Raw genomic sequence first — 17,829 nt, forward strand, 5'->3', positions numbered from 1 at the left:
TTTGCCTCAGATCCGAGGCAACTTCGGAGACTTCAAATCGTATGACATTGGCATTTGCAACCTTGCAAGGTTAGAACCATACATAAATCGAAGATATATACCGGTATACAACAGAGACCAAAACAAATCTTGTCCATAACACTTGGTGTCACATGCTTGGCTCACCGCCCGGCAACCCCAAACTCTCTCCCAACTACGCGCGTGCACGAGATAGTGACTTATATGGTCTCAGTACTTATTGAATGAGTGCATGGAGCACAATGAGGTTGTTCTATCCAGCTAGAAGCTGGCAGCTCCTCCGGTCTCCCTCAAAACGTTTCTATTCTGGAGCTCACAGCCCGCCGCCATGGCGGCCAGTTTCTGCAGTAGATGAGTATGGATGACTCACGTGCGTAAAGCTTGAAATGGTGATACTAACCAGCATACCCCGGTAGATGGGTGGAGCGCCCTATTCGACCTATCAGCCTTCGACAGTTGACCTTCTTTGGTCGTACCTTGACCGAACCACGACTCATCAGTTCCGCGAACTACGTGCGGACCGAGCTACCTACTCGGTAAGTTGAGAGACAACCTTTGCAGAATTAAGGGGGAAAAAGAAAACAAGTCTGATCATGGCCATTGGATAGCCTTGCGCATCGTCTGCGAGACATCCAGCAGCTGCCATATGTGGTGGTTGCTAACCCCCATCTCACCCTTGTATACGAACTGTACTACAAAGCGTTCGAGCGGGCTCGGGTGGTGCCCGAGATCCGGACCCTTGAAGATAATGATCGCTTCTGTGACATCCTGAGGGAAATGCTACGAGAGCATCTGGTTGCGATTCCCAATCTGGCGATGGGAGTGCTGGAATGCCGTAATCTCGCTCCAGCAGACGAAATGGACCGGTTAATGAACACACTTCTGCGCGCGGTATGTAAGGCCGACCTCTGGTCTGCCTCCTAGCTGACAAGTATCTTCTCGGTAGCGAATCTCTCGCCGAGTCATCGCAGAGCAACACCTAGCTCTGACCGAAACCTTCAACTCGCCATGGCATTTCCCTGATTCCCACGACCGAACCGACATGAATGCAGACTTTGTGGGCGAAGTGTTCCTGAAGTGTAAAGCAAAGGAGGTAATCGAACGGTGTGGGAAAGTCGCGCAAGATCTGATGGGGAATATATCGGACTCGACCCAGATTCCCGAGATCACCGTCAAGGGACATGCCGACGCCACCTTCCCGTATATCTTGAGCCACCTGGAATATATCATCGGAGAACTTCTCCGCAACTCAGTGCAGGCAGTGATGGAGAGATATCAGCATTCAACCGAACCTCCACCACCTATCGAAGTGCTCGTGTGCGAGACCCCGCAACATGTGATAATGCGCATATCTGATCAAGGAGGAGGAATTCCTCGAGAGATTCTACCGTACCTGTGGTCCTTTAGCAAGGGTCCTCGCACGCAAACCCGACTCGAAAATCTCGGACAAGTCCCTGCAATGGCAGCGACGATGCAAGAGCTGCAAGTGTCACACGACCGTAAACATACCGACCGGGATTCATACCATGAAGGATCCCTGGACACCTTGACGTCACGACCACCCAATCTCCGTCTGGGGATGGGTCTCCCCATGAGTCGAGTCTATGCTGAATATTGGGCAGGAAGTTTAGAACTGCACAGTCTGGAAGGGTACGGAGTGGATGCATTTCTGCAGATCTCGAAGCTTGGCAACAAGAACGAGCAAGTTACAACTCGGGCGGCGATTGATGCGGTGTAGGACTTGATGCTGGGAATATTACAGGAAATATATTCCCAGTACCTTCTACATCTTCTCCAAGTCCATCCAACGTACCTGCCCGGTCAATTGTACTTGCCTATATTACCAAGGTTGTACATACACCAGCCACACCTTGTGGCTTGTGGCTTGTGACATGTGGCGTCGGTTCGGGATGACGGGATGACGTCATGGGATGTTTCTCCAGCAAATCAGATTCGCGGCTGCCTCAGCCCTACCACCCCCTTTCCGTCCAAGTCGTGACGTTGCGGCCAACATCAAGATGAAACGCCTTAACTCTCCTGCAGACGACAACATTCCTATTTATATCTTCATCCTCCTATTTACAATCCTCCTCCTCAGTTTTCTGGCCACGACCGAGTTCAAACCTCAATCTGCCAAACCCGAACAATAAGACCGCATACATCAAACACCGCAATCATGGCCGGCACCTGCTCGATGCTTTGCTTGATAATCATCACCTTATTCGGTAAGTAATGCCTATATTGCACGAAATACTTACACAAGTGATCCTCAGGTCGCCCCTGGATCTATGAACCTATCCCCACCAGAATGGTCCGCTAACAAACCAAACAGTTCCCCCTCTTGGTGTCTTCATGATTGCCGGCTGCGGAGTTGACTTCTGGATCAACGTCCTGCTCACAATTCTTGGGTGAGTGTATACTTGATAGCCAGACCTCCGTCAAATTCAAATACTAACCAGCGATATTTTTCGCAGTTACTTCCCCGGACACATCCATGCCTTCTATTTGGAATACGTCTATTACGATCGTCGCGATCGCGATCCACTGACACGTGCCTCTCAACGGCCCGCACCCGGCGTCTACTCCGATCGCATCCAGAATGGAGGCCATCGTCATGTACCCGCACACCCTAGTTACGGTACCATGTGATTTTCTTTCGATGACTCCGAACCTTTGTTCGACATGCATGCCCAGTCTGTCGACAATCGGCATTCTATACGACTTTGAACCTAAGCAAGTCTCCACCTCCGCTGTATCTATAGCGTCCATCCTTGTTCTCCTGTCTGGTATAACTGGACACCTCTGAACCTACAAATAAAATGAGTAAGATGGGGTTCCACTCTCCAATGACAATGCAATTCATATGTATCATTCTCAAATGCGAAAAATGCAACTGTAGGAGGTGAACATTGTAACCAAAGCTCCCAAAAGTAAACAAAAAAGGTAGATCCCAACTCCCAATCTCAACGGACCCAAAGTCTATACACTCGCCTTCTCCGCCTTCTCCGCCTCCTTAGCCCTCTTCTCAGCAGCAGCCTTCTTGGTATCCTTCACCTCAGGGAAATCAAAAGGCTCACTGCTAACAATCGTCCCCCCAGTCCTCGGCACCGCACCCGTACCAGGCGCCCACATCAAAGCACCAACCCAAGGCTGGACATTCCACCCAACATGAAGGGTAACATTCTGACGCTGCGCCAGGCGACCAGTAATATCACTGATCTGGTACTTACCCTTCTGACCACGCAGTCTGAGGACACCGGGCGCGAGAGCCTCCTTCTTGCTCTTCGTCGACTTAGCCGACTTCGACTTAGCATGGCGCTTAGCATTCCTCTTCGCAGCAGCCACAGCATCAGACGAAACGGACGCAGGAAGAAGCGCAATGATCTTGTCTTTCAGGATCTCCCATGAATACGGCGACGGAGTCGCGGGGATAATAGTGTCCCAGATGATAGACTCTGAGACGCGGACCTGCGAGCCGGGGACATCGGAGGAGGAATAGGTAGCGTAGACGTAGACGAAGAGCTGTTTTGTGTTCCAGTTGAAGAGCGGGCTCAGGTCGGCGTCTAGGTCGAAGCGGAGCTGGGCGTATTCTTCTCGTTTGGTGGAGTAGTAGTGCGGCCGGCCTTTGACGCTGTTATACCGGGCAACGAGTCGCAGTTAGTAAACGGGGTTGCTTTTTAAACTCTCCTTTTTTGATCTCGATATAGTTTAGTGTTGGGGGGCAGTGGAAATGGATTTCACTTACACCTGTACGTTCTTCAGTTGCACGGAGGCATTGGCCTCGTCTGCTGGGAAGACGACGACGGAGACGGCAGCCAGTGCGCTGACGACCAGCGCGACTGTAGTGAAGAAGCCGAATACGGACTGGATGCGGTTCAAGGAGGAATGCATGGTGTGTTGGGAATGGGAAGATGAAGCCAGCTGGGCCTGTTTGGATGGGTCTTATCGATAAGCATCTATAAATCGGGGGCTCCGCATACACCTTGGAACTCGTATGGCTTCGTTCGTCACTCTTGCTTTGGTTTTCTTGATACCCTAAACTCCTGGTGAAAGACACATCTATACGTTACTCCAATTCAAGCCGTAGAATTCATTATCTCGGTCTCAACCCACACACAACCAAACCCAGTCCACCCCCACACTAAACACTATGAGCGACCATGTCCTCTTCTTCTACGGTGAGTCTTTCTTGGATCAAGATAAACTAAAAACTAAAAAAAGAAACCACCCAGGAACCCTAATGGTCCCTCAAATCCTCCACAGAGTAATCCACGGCCAGGCTGATCCAGAACCCTGGCAAAAAGCCATGCTCCGCTTCCAACCCGCCATTCTACATGGGTACCGACGGCACCGCGTGCAGAACGCCGATTACCCAGGAATCGTGGCAGTGCCGAAGGCACAAACCAATATGGAGAACTCTTCAGCGAAACCCAGCACAGGGACATCGGTTATAGGAACCCTCGTGTCAGGACTAACGGACGGTGATGTTTACCGATTGGACAGGTTCGAGGGCTCTGAGTATGAGAAGAGACGGGTTACTGTGCGTGCGCTGCGGGAAAAGCAGGGTGGTGAACGCAGTCATACTGGGGAGGGAGGTACTTCTGAGAGCCAGCTGCGCGAAATGCTCGATGCGGGTGCTGAGAGTGCTGGTGAGGGGGAGGAAGTTTCGGCTGTGACTTATGTGTATACTGCCGGGAAAGATATGCTTGAGGATGCGGAGTGGGACTTTGAATCGTTTAAGAGGGATAAGCTAGCGTGGTGGGTTGGGGCAGATGAGAGTGAGTGGTAGCTTCATGTGTGTGTAGGTAGGTATATGTAGTATTACTGGTACTTTGCTGGGAAACGATTAAATTTGCATTGCGGCGCGGATGATGGTATATGATGCTATGACCGAAGAGACAAGAAGAATGAAACACCGTCCTTCTCTTATCGAACGCCGACTCAAAGCTATGTGCGCGCTGGGCATGCCATGACGCACACGGGTTAAAACGCTAAAGACAACAATAAGGTATTTATTCATGATGTAGATGGTCAGTTCCGGTCCAGCCGGTACTGTGTTCGGACAATAGGTTGTGGCACATGGATGAACAGACTCATCTCTTTCGCCAAGGGCCTCGTGGGCTTTGTTTCCGTCGTTCTTTTCTTGCAGGGGGCGGTGTACCTGGCACTTCAGGCTCTTCCTGGCTACCGGGTACTTGGATGATAGGTTCCTGCTTTGGTGGACGAACATGGTCGTGGTGTGACCTTGCGTCTGCAGGTGGGTTGGAGGATGCTTTGGGTTGTTTGGAGGGGTGTAGTTTCGGGGGGTGTTCAGTAGGTAAGAGATGCATCTGGTCCGCGGCTGAATCGTCACTCGAGTATTCAGTCTTCGAATCTGCAGTCTTAGTTGGGTCCTTTGAAGGATCTGTATAATTCTGGGACTCAGGCACCACATCGAAATCTGCAATTCCCTCGTGGCAGGGAAGGGGCGGACCAAGCAGGAATGAAACGGGTCGTCTGGTTGCCATGACAGGTTCATCGACTTGCCGCTGTTCCTCGTACAGCTCATCGAGGAACTTGCCAAAACGGTATCGCAGAAGACCAGAGCCTAGTGTGGGCCAGTCATCTTTACAATCCATAGTCCGCTGTAGCACTTTCGCGACGAACAAATCAGGACTTTGAACAAACTTCTCCAAGAACGCCAGCAGATAAAGACCGCAGTCCCAGGAATTGGGCTGAAGGGGAATATCACGAGCTCGCATGCCCTTGACGTTGTTCGGGTGGAGGTTCACGCCACGCTTAGACTCTGCTTCGCAGCAGACGTACTCGCGTAATGATTTGATGGCCGCAGAGCGGGGCGCATCGAGTGAGTCCAATGTGATGATGGTTGTTTGGTTGAGATCCAACTTCAAACCAGTTCTTTTCTTCTTGGACCTGGTTGTTGGTTGCGAGGCGGCAGCCTGGTCTTGGACGAGCTTTTGGGCTGCGAATTTGGAGAGATTTGGAGGTGGAAGTGAGCTCTCACCCGCGCCATCAATCTGCAGGTAAGCAATGTGCCCCTTAGCCTCAGATTCCTTTCGAATCTCAGGAGATTGACTGGCCTTGTTAGAAGCATTGGTCTCTGACTTTAACTTTGATTCCGGCTCAGGGGTTTCTTCAATTGCCTGAACCTCGCTCTCAGACGTACTGGACGATTCTTTCTGTAGAGTTTGAACCGGCTCTACGGCGTCGGCAGAACCAAGAGAGAGACTTGGCAAGTTGCAAATGATTGCAAGGTACCAATGGGCATTCTCATTGATCGGAACAACGATATAATCGTAACTGAAGAGGTCGACGTTCCGAGTCCACTTCTCCACGCCACCGTAGTTTATTCCACGGACACCCCGTGGGGTGTTCGTGAGAGTCGCAAAGAAGTAGGTGTTGAAGAAGTAGATTCGCTTGGCAGCCTCTTTGTTGGTGCGTTCGAGATGATCCTGAAGGAAACGCATGTACAGAGCGATCAGGTTATCGTTCAAGAAGTCAGCCTTAAATAACCGTTCACGATCGCAAAGGGTGACCTCAGCCTTCTTCTTTCCATTTCGCGGATACACCAACGGTTTCTTCCAAGTCTGCCTGAAAGAGTCATCCCCCGAAAGTGGGTTCGGGTTTGCTTCATGTGCCATGCCTCCACTCGACACATCGGGCTTGCTAGCGACACGGCGGGTAGAAGACCGGGTCTCGCGTTCTGGGTTGACGGTAGGTTGAACACCAACTCCAGTGTCGGTATCATGAGGTCGGGGATTCTGTTGCTCTTTGGCAGAAGTTCGAGAATCGACGTTGCCGTTTCCATGTCGTCCGTTTTCTTGGGCAGTATATTTGATCTCAAGTGAATCAACATTGTTGACTTCACCATGGTCATCTCTCAAGGATTTTGAAAGTTTGGGCCGTCGCGAGGGAGGAGAGTGCGCAGGATCTGGATCTTCCACCGAGTCATCAAGAACCCGCTTCGCCGGCCGCTTGTTCTCCTGTGGGAATTGCTTTGCATATCTCAAAAATGCCTTGTCCATCCATTTCCTGTCCCAACGTTAGTGAACTGCGAACTCATCTGAAAGATGGTCACAAACTTACATGTCTTTGGAAATACGCCGCTCGAGAGATAGATCCAACAATTCCAGGAAGTTCATCTTGGCCTCAGTGGTCCAGAATTCAATGTCGAGCAGGTCGCCTGCTTGGACGGAACCTTGCGACTGTTTGATTCTCACTTTCCGGCTGGGTTTCTCGCCAACGACAATCTGATGGATGTTCCCAAAAAGTATCGAGATCGCGTTACCTTGCCCAAGGGCATCCTCACGAAGTACAAGACCTTCCTTGTTTACGTAAATTGGGACGAATTCCTCTGCGAGGCAAGATTTGCCGAAGATGCCGATTCGGAAATAGCACAATAGCTGCTTCTTTTCAGAGCTTTTTTGAGAGACCTTGGTCTTTTTCGTGGTTGGTGGTGGTGGAGAAAGTTCTGGACTTCTGGTATCGGACGGGGAGCGTTTTCTGGTCGATGTCTCTGTGTGCATCCCAGGTTTGAGTGGGCGAGCGGTCTGAGATTGTTTTTGTGATAGGGATCTTGGAACTGGGTGTGTAGTGATGTCGCCCTGAAGCTCATCTGGACTTTCCCTGCCGTTGATAGGACGATGGTAGTTCGTGGAAGGAGCTGCGGTGCGGTTCCGACTAGCTCTCTTTGGTCCAACGTCAATGCTCCCAATAACAACGGCGTCGGTAGTGTGGTTTGATCTGCCATTGACATGCGACAACCGGGGATTCGTAGATCTCGCCTGATTTCGTCGTTGCTGAGCTGCTGTTTCGGTAAACCTCTCATCCCGAGAGTCAGTAGAAGAGAATTGGTCATGCCGAGGACGAATAGAGCTTTGCGCTAGTTGGACGCCATTTTCTGCATCCCTGAAGCTTTCCCGTCGATTGTGATGAATTGCGTTTGGGTAGTAGACGGAGGGCGTGCGTCCCTGCCCCAATCGATCCGTGGCTGGGGCCGTAAGATCGATGGTCTCGCTGGTTTCACTCTGGCGCCGCATCTTGGTAGGTCGACCCGACTCTTCAAACTCATCTTCGAATTGGTACGACCTTCTTCGTGAACCTTGTTGATTTGGTTCTCCGTAAGAACGGACCGGCCCGCTGGTTCGGGCATTCTGGTTCTGTGAGATTTTGTCTCGGGGGAGAACGCGAAGCTAGACTGTGACCGATTATCAGACGGGAGGCCATCGTGATGGAGGTATAGGTTGGTATTTACCCCTGGCTTCTTGTTCCTGGAATGGAGGGATGCTCCAGGCCTTATCCTGACAGCATTGGAATCACTACCAAGCAAAGAAACCAGCTGGTTAGCAACAATATCTCCAACTCAACACACACTGGTAGGACATACTGATATCTGGCTCCGAACAAACGAGCCTCATCTTGGCGATTCTGGGAATCCTTTTGCTGGTCCTTGTTCAACATCTGCGACGAATCACCCGGCCTGGGAATGGGTGAGGGCATCAGCATTGGCCTGCCGGCAGGGAAAGGATGCGGGTTCCGATGGGACATGTCTAACCGGGTATTGGGACTCAGAAAAGGGTGGGGGTAACTTGTGCGCAATAGTTCGTCTGCAGTTTCAGATCCAGTTGGGGACGAAAAAGTATCGACATAACTATGAGCAACCTGACAAGATCTATTAGTCCCAAGTCGAATATCTGAGAATAGCAGGCAACAAGAAAAGAACAGGCAAAGCTGAAAGACAAGCGCCCAAGGCGAGAGAGAATTGTGCAGGGTCGAGTTATCTAAAGGGAATATGGACCGCCAAAAGCAAATATCGGTTGGACGCGCATAGAGAGATTCGGCAAGATACATACCGTTGGAAGAGGAGTGATCCCAGCGTTTTGGGGAGAAGTGGTTTCGGTCAGGTCAGTTTCCTCAGGTACCAGGGTAAAAGGGTTGTGACCAGATCCAGCTGGTCGAGAACGAGGAGGGGTTGAGGGCGGTGGTCGAGTCCGTCGAGCAGCAGATCGTTGATCTTCTGAATCGCGTTGGCGTCGTGGTGACAGATTAGAGAAGAGCTCGACTAGGCTTTTAAACACAGGCATGAAGGCAGCCACGAGGTCATGACAATACGCATTGCATAAATCCCATTCCAATTGATTGTTTGTCTATTGTCTTTTTTTTTTTCTTCATTCATGGGACGCAACTACGCCGCATCGTCATATGGGCCTTAGGGCGGTCAGCATTGATGGGCGCCTGAAGATTTAGGCATTGCTGGCTTTCACTTTGATGTCTGGGAATAGTAAATAGACAAATAGACAAATAGACAAATAGACAAATAGATGGGTAGATAGATAGATACAACAGTTGGCTGCATTATCTGAATGGTTTCTTTGTTCATACCTTTTTGTTTCACAAACGCTATTCGCAACAATACATATGTAGCTAAATGCCCCAATAGCCCAATAGTTAGCCTGAACAATACAACAACCCTACATACTTACCTACCTAGGTAACTATCAGGGCTACTGGCTCGCACATAGGTCAAGTACCAATATCTCCGGGGCCATGCAATAATACCCTTGGTTACTTTGGTATACATAGTTCTCGTGGGAATATCTGCCAGAGCCATAATGTTGAACAGTCTTTAGTGAAAGGCCTCTACTTCACATAAAGACAAACCAATTCACCACGCAAAGGACAGACAATACTCCCAGGCGAGGTCCAATAGCAGCTCATGCTGCATTCATGTTGCGTACATAAAGGGAAAACATCACGCATGAGCTCGGTAGACACAAAAAAAAAAAAAGAAAAACACATGGCATAGATGAGTGTTCACTCAAGACATAAATCAAATCAAACCGCTTAGTTCGCCTCGATGCCCCACCGCCCTAAGACCCAAACGCGTCCCAATGATTCGTGATGAAGTTTTTTTTTTTTTTTCGGGTTTACTATACAGGGCCCAAGGCCAGGCTGGGATCTTGGATCCGTTCATAGGGCCACAGGCGCTTTGGCCTTGTCCGAGTCATCTTGGCCTGTACGTCGCCGTTCTTGATGACCTGCGCCAGTGGCGGTCTTCTCGTGGCGAGCCTGGTCGATGGCAGAACGCTGTGCAATACTGTCGTCGTGGCTCTTCCAGATGATGTTGGTGTCTGCCGGGAAATTAAGCAGGCGCTTGATCGTTTCTCTGCAACCAAGTTAGATATACATTGCAGGGTGAAATTAAGCAGGTTTCTCTTCCCGTACCTGATCTTGATGTTGCGCCCCCCGTCAATCCTCGTCCACACACTCAAAACATCTTCGCCGCCTCGGACACTCAGCACAGCGCCACAGACTTCATCTCCGGCCTCTGCAAACTGGTCTCCAACCATAGCCAAGAGGAGATCCTCCCAGTATCGGTCGGAAACACCCTTTTTGAAACGTACGATCCACTTACCTCCCCGCTTGTTCGCCTCATCTTCCCAGACGGGGCGAATCCCCTTCTTGAAGATGTGGTAATCGGAAACCGTGGGAAGAAGAGAAGGACGTTTAAGATGAGAGTACACCGCCCAGAAGCTCTCTACCGAAGATATCGATGCGAGCGGGACGGTAGACTTTTCATAGTCGGAGTATTTGGGTGTGGGAGGGCGGTACCAAACGATCCACGTCGACTTCAACGGGTGCTCACCGGGAGCAGCGACGGGCTGGTTCTCAAAGGCCTTGCGGGTAGCCTCATCATGTTCCAAAGGGACCTCCCGTCCGGGTGTCTTCAACTCGGAGCCACCGGGAGTCTTCGGGGCACCGAATGAGGCGAATGCGCCGGACCCCAGGCCGAAAGCGGAGGAGGCGTTGGTGGATGGCGAGGAAACACCGCCGGATAATGGGGATATTGCGTTAAATGGATTCGAGCGGCCATGCGAGCTGTCAGGTCCGAAGCGCTTGGATGGGCGGGGCAGTTCGACACGGGCACCGTCTTTCGCGTCTCCGGACGTAGACAGGGACAACTTGGACGAGCTAATAAAAAGAAGAAACCACCATATAAGTCACAATGATCACCTTGAGGAGGGGCACACGACTAACTTTGTCCGGCGGGTCCACAGGTTTGCATTATCCATCGCGGCGGGTGAGAAGACTGCCCGAGGCACGAGCGGTCATCAGGGGGAAAGAAAAGGATCCGTAAAAAGCGTTACACAGAGAGATGAGACGCCGGCGCTATTATCTCAGTGACGTAGTATAAGTGGCAGATGGGAAATTCTGGCTAAGAAATTCGGAGTGAGGATCAAGGGGAAAGGAAGCAGGTAAGAAAGGGATAAAAATGAAGGATATCTGGAGTAAATGAGGCTGTTAAGAAGAAGAAGCAATAGAGAAATAGAGCAAATGTATAGAGGGGGAATCAGGTGAAGGGGAAAAGTGTCGATATGAATCGGAGACTCGACTGCAGTTTGGAGGAGCAGCTGTCTTGACCAATCAGAGTCTCGCTGGCCCCATTTTCGCCTGCAGCCCGCACCGTCTTTTTTCCAGTTTTCCCTTTTTCTTTCGCCTTTTTTTTTTGGGAGTTCTTCTCTTCTTCTTTTTTTTTTTTCTTTACATCAAGACCACCAACTCAAATCAACGCTGGCGACTCATTCTTTTTACAGCACTGGCGTCTCCGATGTGTGTGTCGAGATAAAATTTGATCGCATCTAAAACCATCATCACGAGGGCTTACGAGCATCCCATGAAACGTTGATGACCTGATTGACGACACATACTTGCTTTGTTTATTTGTAGTTAATAGGGTACGTCTATTTAATAGCAATCCATTTCCATTTCCATTTCCATTTCCATTCTATTCTTTCCATATTTCAACGCAATGAAGAAACTCTTTTGAGCTCTCTGGTAATCCAAGGTCTCAACCGCCCTACTACGGGATGGTTGAGCATGCGGTCAACAGGCAAAGTCTGAGCCTTGAAATATATTTTGAATGTACTATAGTTGTCTCTCTTAAGTGGTCGATGGTCAACGGATTGACATGCAGTAGCTTGTCTAGCTAATATCCATCTGTTAAATGCTGAACACCTACATCCATGTACATTATTTCATTATCCTTCCAAGGTTGACCTCCAATACAAGTAATAACTTTGATCTAAATTTTTTGATCAATGGGCAATATATGACAAAAAAGAAAACAAGCCCGGAATGAACCCCAAATACCTAAGGGTAGTGAATCTCGTGAAAAGTAAATGCAAACCCATTCCACCAACCATGTCCGATGCAATAAGACAGCAACAAAAATAAAAAAAAATAATAATAATTTACCAATCAAAGACTCATCACTGAGCAGAGACAAGATCACTTGAATCTTGCTTGGTGCGCTTGGAATCCCGATCGCTACTGGGCACCGATGTGTCCGCCTTGCGCTTGTCCTTTTGGTTCTGGTACTCCACGCGCCGAGCTTCCTTGCGGAGCGCCTTGGATTCGAACTCGTGCCAGTCCCCTTCAACATGCTCCAATCTGTAGACAAAAGTTAGCTGGGATAGTACACACAAGGGAAAGGGAGCGTGGGAAACATACTCAATCGGCGGGTGAGGAGATGGTTCCTCCGAGACGAAGTATGGATGTTTCAGAACATCCTCAGCGCTCGGTCGCTGCGAAGGGTCGTAACGGAAAATCGAGGAGATAAGATCCATCGCACCGGTTGTCAGCACATCACGGTACACATCCTCGAAAACGCGCTTCCTTCGTTCCGTTGGCCGCATCAGGTGGAACCAGGGCATCTCCACAAGGTCCGGCCACTCAGTCTTCGTGGGAGTACCCAAAGCATTGTAGATCTTGTCCACCTGGCTTAATTCCCCACCTTCACCGGGGAAAACAGCCTTTTTGGTGAACATCTCCATGCAAACGCATGCAGCGCTCCACACGTCGACAGCAGGACCATATCGGGTTTCACCCAAGAGAAGTTCTGGTGGTCGGTACCAGATGGTGATGACCCGGTTGGTGTAGTCAAGTTGACGACTTTTGGAGAAGAACCGGGCGAGGCCAAAGTCGGCAAACTTTAACAATCCACGATTGCTGATCAATATGTTGGCTGCTTTGATGTCACGATGTAGAACCCCTCGATGATGAAGGTAATTGAGACCTTCAAACATCTGCTTCGCCAGGTCCTTCTTGTGTGAGAGTGTGAGAGAGAAAGTGGGATGGTTGATCAGACCGGTCAGGTCGTGAGAGAGGTATTCAAAGACCATGAAACATTCGTTCTTTTCAACCATGACCTCCAGGAGGCTGACGACATTATGGTTTCGGAGATGCTGAAGCAGCTTGATCTCTCGGACAGCCGTGACAGGGAAGCCATCCTTCTCGCCCTCCATTCGGATCTTCTTGAGTGCAACTTTACGCTGCGTATAGACGTGGATTCCTTTAAACACTTTTCCATACGTTCCAGCGCCAATCACAGACTCATTGCCCGGCTTTCGGTAGTACACAGAGTCAGCATTAGCGAACTCCTCGGGAAGCGTGGGGCGTGGTTTGGGGCGCGTAAGAATCCGCTTTTGCTTGGGTGCCTCTCTCGGCGGTTCTGGAGAGGGATCACGGCGGCGATCTTGCCAGTCCAAAGGCCTGTCCTGGGGCCGCTCTCCTTGTCGTCGATCATGACGTTGATCGAATCGACGATTATCTCTGCGATCCCGTGGATCACGGAATTCTCGTGGCTCCCGGAATTCCCTGCGGTCTCGATTCCGTCCACGGTCCCGGTCACGACGATCACCCCTTGGCTCCGGTTTGAATTTAGGCAATGGCCCGTTGGTAAACCGATTACGAGGTTGTTGTGGAGGTTCGGGTGCCCGGGTGGCCGGCTTGTGGACCTGCATCCTCTGGGCAAGGTCAGGTACTGGCTTTGGAGCAGGAGAAGCCGCAGCCTTTGGCTTGAAAGCAAAGCTAAATTTCCCGCCTTTGTTGGCCGGCGTCGTTTCAGTGTATTCATGGGCAGGGGGTGGCATAGACTGGGGATTCCCGTCAGCGGATTGGGGTTGTGTCTGGTTGTGCTCCTCATCCCTATGAGACGTTCGGGAATAACCATCAGTTTCTCCAGCTCGGGGGGATTGCGGGTCATTGTGTGACGGCGGTCGATTGGGCGTTTGTGAGCCATGACTGTGTGCCTGGTCAGGACTATGTTGTCCCCCACGGCCTCTTGATCCCGATGCAGTCCATTGCAAGTTGTTGAAATGCCCCTTCGCGCCGCGTTGGGAGGGTCCATTGTGATATGGATGAGAACCAGAGCCAGAAAATCGCCGATCGGGACCCTGGTTTGAAAAGTTTCCTCGATGGCCGCCACCAGAGTGCCCACCTCGGTGAGCAGGACCGCCATACGGAGATTGAGGGTGATGATTGCCAGGGCCGTGAAATTGACCTTTGTTGTGATAATAGTTTCCATTTTGCGTTGAATAGTCATCGTGTCGGTAAGGAGAGACATGGCTTGAAGAGAGCGGTTAGTTTAATTCAAGATGTAAGGTGAAAGCAATAGAAAACTCACTCGGTTCCAGGATACGGAGGCTGGGCAGACCATCCTCCTCGTGCGGAGTAAGGCGAAGGCGGTTGCGGCGAACCGTGATATGAGCCTGTCGATGTTGCGTTTTGAGGGGTTGCATAGGGCCGGGTATCAAGGTGTGGTCGAGATGGCCGACGGCGAGGCATTGCATGCATTGGCAACTCATCTCTAGAGTGAGTAGAGTGTTCTCCGAAGTTATCAGAGTCAAGACTCGGAATCGGGCGTGGTGGAGATGGAGACCGAGCAGTATCGTCCACAACAGACTGAATCGGTCGGTTTGTGTTCATCGCTGAATCACGTCTTGACCTGCGAGATGACTCAGAGTATCTTGAGGTTGCAGATCGTATGGAGTGCCGTGAGTTCGATCGATAGTGAGACCCATGATCGCTGTAATTGTCACCACCAGGGGTACGAGACCGTCGATCGGGCGAAGGATGAAACCCTCGTTCATGAATCGGTGACCTAGACCTTCCTGGACGAGTGATGTCTGGACGACGACGGTCTTTCCCCCGACGGTCCCGGCCCCGGCGTGGTGATCTTCTTCTCGGGGCACCACGACCTTGGTTGCGGCCACCCCGTTTCTTGAACGAAGGAGGGCTTCGGTCCCGGATGTCCCAGTTATCGGAGTAATTTGGACGCGGTGGAGGAAGAGGGCCACGGCCACCTCGCGGCGAGGGGCTTCGAGTCCTTTGCCGTTTCTGTGGAGGTCCGGTTGATACCTCGTCTCTTCGAAAACCGGGGGCTTCTCTGTCGAAAGGCCCCGAACTGTGGGCGTTCCAGTCACCGGTCGATGGCATAGGTTGGGTTGAATCTAGTCGACGGCCATTATGGAAGTTCCGAGGTGGAGGAGAACCCCGAGGAGGAGATCGATCCGGAGCGAAATCACCTAGGTCGTGAGAAGAGTCAGGGCCAAAGCGGGACGCGCGTGGTGGCGACCGCCCCGAACGATCGAAATTACGGTTATTGGGCCGATATGGACGGCCTCGGTCGCGACCTCTGTTTCTCCCTCGATCGCGGCCTGACCCTCGACCTCTCCGTCTCTCCCTGTCACGGGGATCACGGTCCGGGTCGGCATTCCACTGGTCTCTCAACACCGGACTCGTACGGGACCCAGCCATGTCGGCGTCGCCAACGGCATCTGGTTCAATCAGGAGAAGTGGAGAATGTCAGCAAGGCCAGTCGTTGGAAGAAGCCTTGAACTAGGGAATAATGATGAGAAGCGCAGTGAACGATGGCGTCCAAGCGTGTATGCGATCGTAGGCGGAAGTCTTTCGGGTTTGGGGGACCCGGAGCGATGGTTCTTCCAGATTCCGAACTGTGCACACTGTCAAGCGCTGGCGAACAACGAGAACATATGTAAGCAAGGGGAAGGTTCACGGGTTGAACGGGCATACACACCAATTCAGATTTAATCAAATACGCCGTCTCACCCTTTCAAGTAAAGAAAGAACACTACTTGGCCGTGGAGGGTGGGCTTTCCAAGGTTGGCGACCTCGGAGTTGCTGACTGATCCGCGTTGCGGCTCTACAACTTGATTCGACGCTGGGATGCTGGAGGGTTGGCGTGCAGCTATCGAAGACAAGTGCAACCAGTACTTCTGCTTTGCTCCCCCCAGTTTCTGTTTCGATACCGAATGTATCGAGTCTGTGCTCAGCACATCATGATTTGATCAGGTGGTGCCCAGTGTTGGAGCAACGGACATGCTAGCCAGGCTTGCTAGCATATCGCCTCCTTTGTGCTCGCCCTGCCCTTTTGTACAGCAGTTGCCTGTTTTTTGGCAAAGTCACATTGAGACTGCGTTGGCTTGTCCCACGAATGAAACTATCTACGTATTGCACAAGGCCAGATGGGCCAACATTCCCGAGGCACCATTGTGAACAGGACAATCCCCGTTGGATTATCGGGTCACACCATAAAATCAATGGCTGGAGTCTCTTATCATTCTTTCACCAGTATCATGGAGCTGTTGGTCAATTCGGGGAGCCGATTCGACTCGCTGTGATTCTTTGTCGTAAACAACATTGATGCTCTGTATCACACCCAGCCAGTCAGTTTTTCGATGTCTGGTAAGTTGTAGATTGGTCAGTTATCAAAGTCCGGATCGTCATGCACCAGGAAAAACAGTGTGCTCTGGAATAAAGCTTTGCCGTGATTTACAACAGATAGATAGGACTGATGGTTGAGTATCTGGGGACAGATACCACCGGGACAGAGATGAAATATGGGCAGGAATCCCGATTGAGAGGTCGTTTTAAGTCGAATTTGCGAGTACCGTGTCTTTATAGTTCCGTCGAACAAGCGGGCGAATTCATGTTGGTGATATCCAGGTGTACAGGTCAGTTGGCCAGACAGAATGCTGGCGACAATGGAGGGAAATACCGGGGTCAATGTACGAGACGGCCAAGGCAAGAAGAGCCGAAAACCAAAGATGGTTCCTCCCAAATCCAGTACAATCCAGTAGAATGCGCAAGCCCCCAAAGTGCAACCTGCCGGTGAAATGCTAGAGACTAGTCCCTGCGCTCAGCCGACCCCGCCTCCGATATTAAATAGTGAGGTCAATTCCAGGGCCAGAAATTGACAGTTTGTAATCTAAGAGAAAGCAACATCTCATGATGTGGATATGGTGGGAGGGAATTCAAGGCCGTGGCCTGAAAGTGAGCCCGAGATTGAGCGGGACGGGGCTGGAACACAAACCCCCGGCCATGCTCGCCCGGCCATTCTCACCCGAAAAGAAAGGAACATTTCCCAGTAAAAAAAAAAAACAAAGAAGTTAGTTTTAACAAAAGATATTATCACAGTATGAGCAGAGGGGCATGCGCAACACCGAATCGGCGAGGAACCGAGAAAGCAAAGAGGTAGGTTGATGTCATGGGCAGGTCGAAGTTGTGCCGGAACAGAGCGTGGGGTCACATGCAAATCACGTGACGCCATATATTTATGAAGTACATAAAATCAGCTTTGAGCCGCACTTCGCATCACCTATTTTATAACCTCAGTAGCTTACAGATTATATTGGGCAGACCTAAAAAAGCCATATCACCTTAACCTAGGTCTTTAACACACCTTGTCGCTTGGCTCATCTTCTTTGCCGTTCCGCCTAAGCTCAAGAGGCGAAGCACTCTACGGGCATGTGCAGTGTTGACCACACCGTTTGAACATCTTCTCCATCTGGTTCACTGGTATGGATAGCTGCGATCTGCTGTAATACATTGATCAGGCGACGAAACTCTACTAGGCGAGCATGTCAGAATCCAAGATCCCATTCCTTACACAACAGTGCCAGAACCTATCAGTACATGGGCACAAAATGTATATTTTTACATCTCATAGAT

At 50.8% G+C, this 17,829-nt stretch overlaps 7 protein-coding genes across 7 annotated transcripts; 3 read left to right on the plus strand and 4 right to left on the minus strand.

Annotated features, from left to right (window-relative positions):
* Positions 1 to 260: 260 nt before the first annotated feature.
* N7525_008149 (protein kinase PKP2) lies at positions 261 to 1,756 on the plus strand (the record flags this gene model as incomplete). The annotated part of the gene is made up of 4 exons (XM_002568580.1): positions 261 to 373; positions 435 to 554; positions 627 to 909; positions 965 to 1,756. The coding sequence occupies 4 exons, from the start codon at positions 261 to 263 to the stop codon at positions 1,754 to 1,756; spliced, it is 1,308 nt and encodes a 435-aa protein (XP_002568626.1).
* Positions 1,757 to 2,194: 438 nt separating this feature from the next.
* N7525_008150 (YqaE/Pmp3 family membrane protein) lies at positions 2,195 to 2,667 on the plus strand (the record flags this gene model as incomplete). The annotated part of the gene is made up of 3 exons (XM_002568581.1): positions 2,195 to 2,243; positions 2,351 to 2,426; positions 2,493 to 2,667. The coding sequence occupies 3 exons, from the start codon at positions 2,195 to 2,197 to the stop codon at positions 2,665 to 2,667; spliced, it is 300 nt and encodes a 99-aa protein (XP_002568627.1).
* A 330-nt stretch (positions 2,668 to 2,997) lies between these two features.
* Positions 2,998 to 3,909, minus strand: N7525_008151 (signal peptidase complex subunit SPC3; the record flags this gene model as incomplete). Its single annotated transcript, XM_002568582.1, has 2 exons — positions 2,998 to 3,649; positions 3,764 to 3,909. The coding sequence occupies 2 exons, from the start codon at positions 3,907 to 3,909 to the stop codon at positions 2,998 to 3,000; spliced, it is 798 nt and encodes a 265-aa protein (XP_002568628.1).
* Positions 3,910 to 4,168: 259 nt separating this feature from the next.
* Positions 4,169 to 4,807, plus strand: N7525_008152 (gamma-glutamylcyclotransferase family protein; the record flags this gene model as incomplete). The annotated part of the gene is made up of 2 exons (XM_002568583.2): positions 4,169 to 4,196; positions 4,251 to 4,807. The coding sequence occupies 2 exons, from the start codon at positions 4,169 to 4,171 to the stop codon at positions 4,805 to 4,807; spliced, it is 585 nt and encodes a 194-aa protein (XP_002568629.2).
* Positions 4,808 to 5,111: 304 nt separating this feature from the next.
* On the minus strand, positions 5,112 to 9,101 carry N7525_008153 (uncharacterized protein; the record flags this gene model as incomplete). The annotated part of the gene is made up of 5 exons (XM_061214311.1): positions 5,112 to 7,050; positions 7,105 to 8,210; positions 8,273 to 8,336; positions 8,405 to 8,679; positions 8,871 to 9,101. The coding sequence occupies 5 exons, from the start codon at positions 9,099 to 9,101 to the stop codon at positions 5,112 to 5,114; spliced, it is 3,615 nt and encodes a 1,204-aa protein (XP_061068742.1).
* An 886-nt stretch (positions 9,102 to 9,987) lies between these two features.
* On the minus strand, positions 9,988 to 11,090 carry N7525_008154 (eukaryotic translation initiation factor 4E; the record flags this gene model as incomplete). Its single annotated transcript, XM_002568585.1, has 3 exons — positions 9,988 to 10,183; positions 10,243 to 10,989; positions 11,056 to 11,090. The coding sequence occupies 3 exons, from the start codon at positions 11,088 to 11,090 to the stop codon at positions 9,988 to 9,990; spliced, it is 978 nt and encodes a 325-aa protein (XP_002568631.1).
* A 1,197-nt stretch (positions 11,091 to 12,287) lies between these two features.
* On the minus strand, positions 12,288 to 15,615 carry N7525_008155 (putative protein kinase; the record flags this gene model as incomplete). Its single annotated transcript, XM_061214312.1, has 3 exons — positions 12,288 to 12,468; positions 12,529 to 14,424; positions 14,483 to 15,615. 3 exons carry the CDS (start codon positions 15,613 to 15,615, stop codon positions 12,288 to 12,290), a joined length of 3,210 nt encoding a protein of 1,069 aa, XP_061068743.1.
* Between the last annotated feature and the right edge of the window lie 2,214 nt (positions 15,616 to 17,829).

This window comes from Penicillium rubens (genome assembly GCF_028828025.1).
Source record: "Penicillium rubens strain IBT 27055 chromosome Unknown utg000003l_segment0_segment0, whole genome shotgun sequence".
NCBI classification, from domain to species: Eukaryota; Fungi; Ascomycota; class Eurotiomycetes; order Eurotiales; family Aspergillaceae; genus Penicillium; species Penicillium rubens.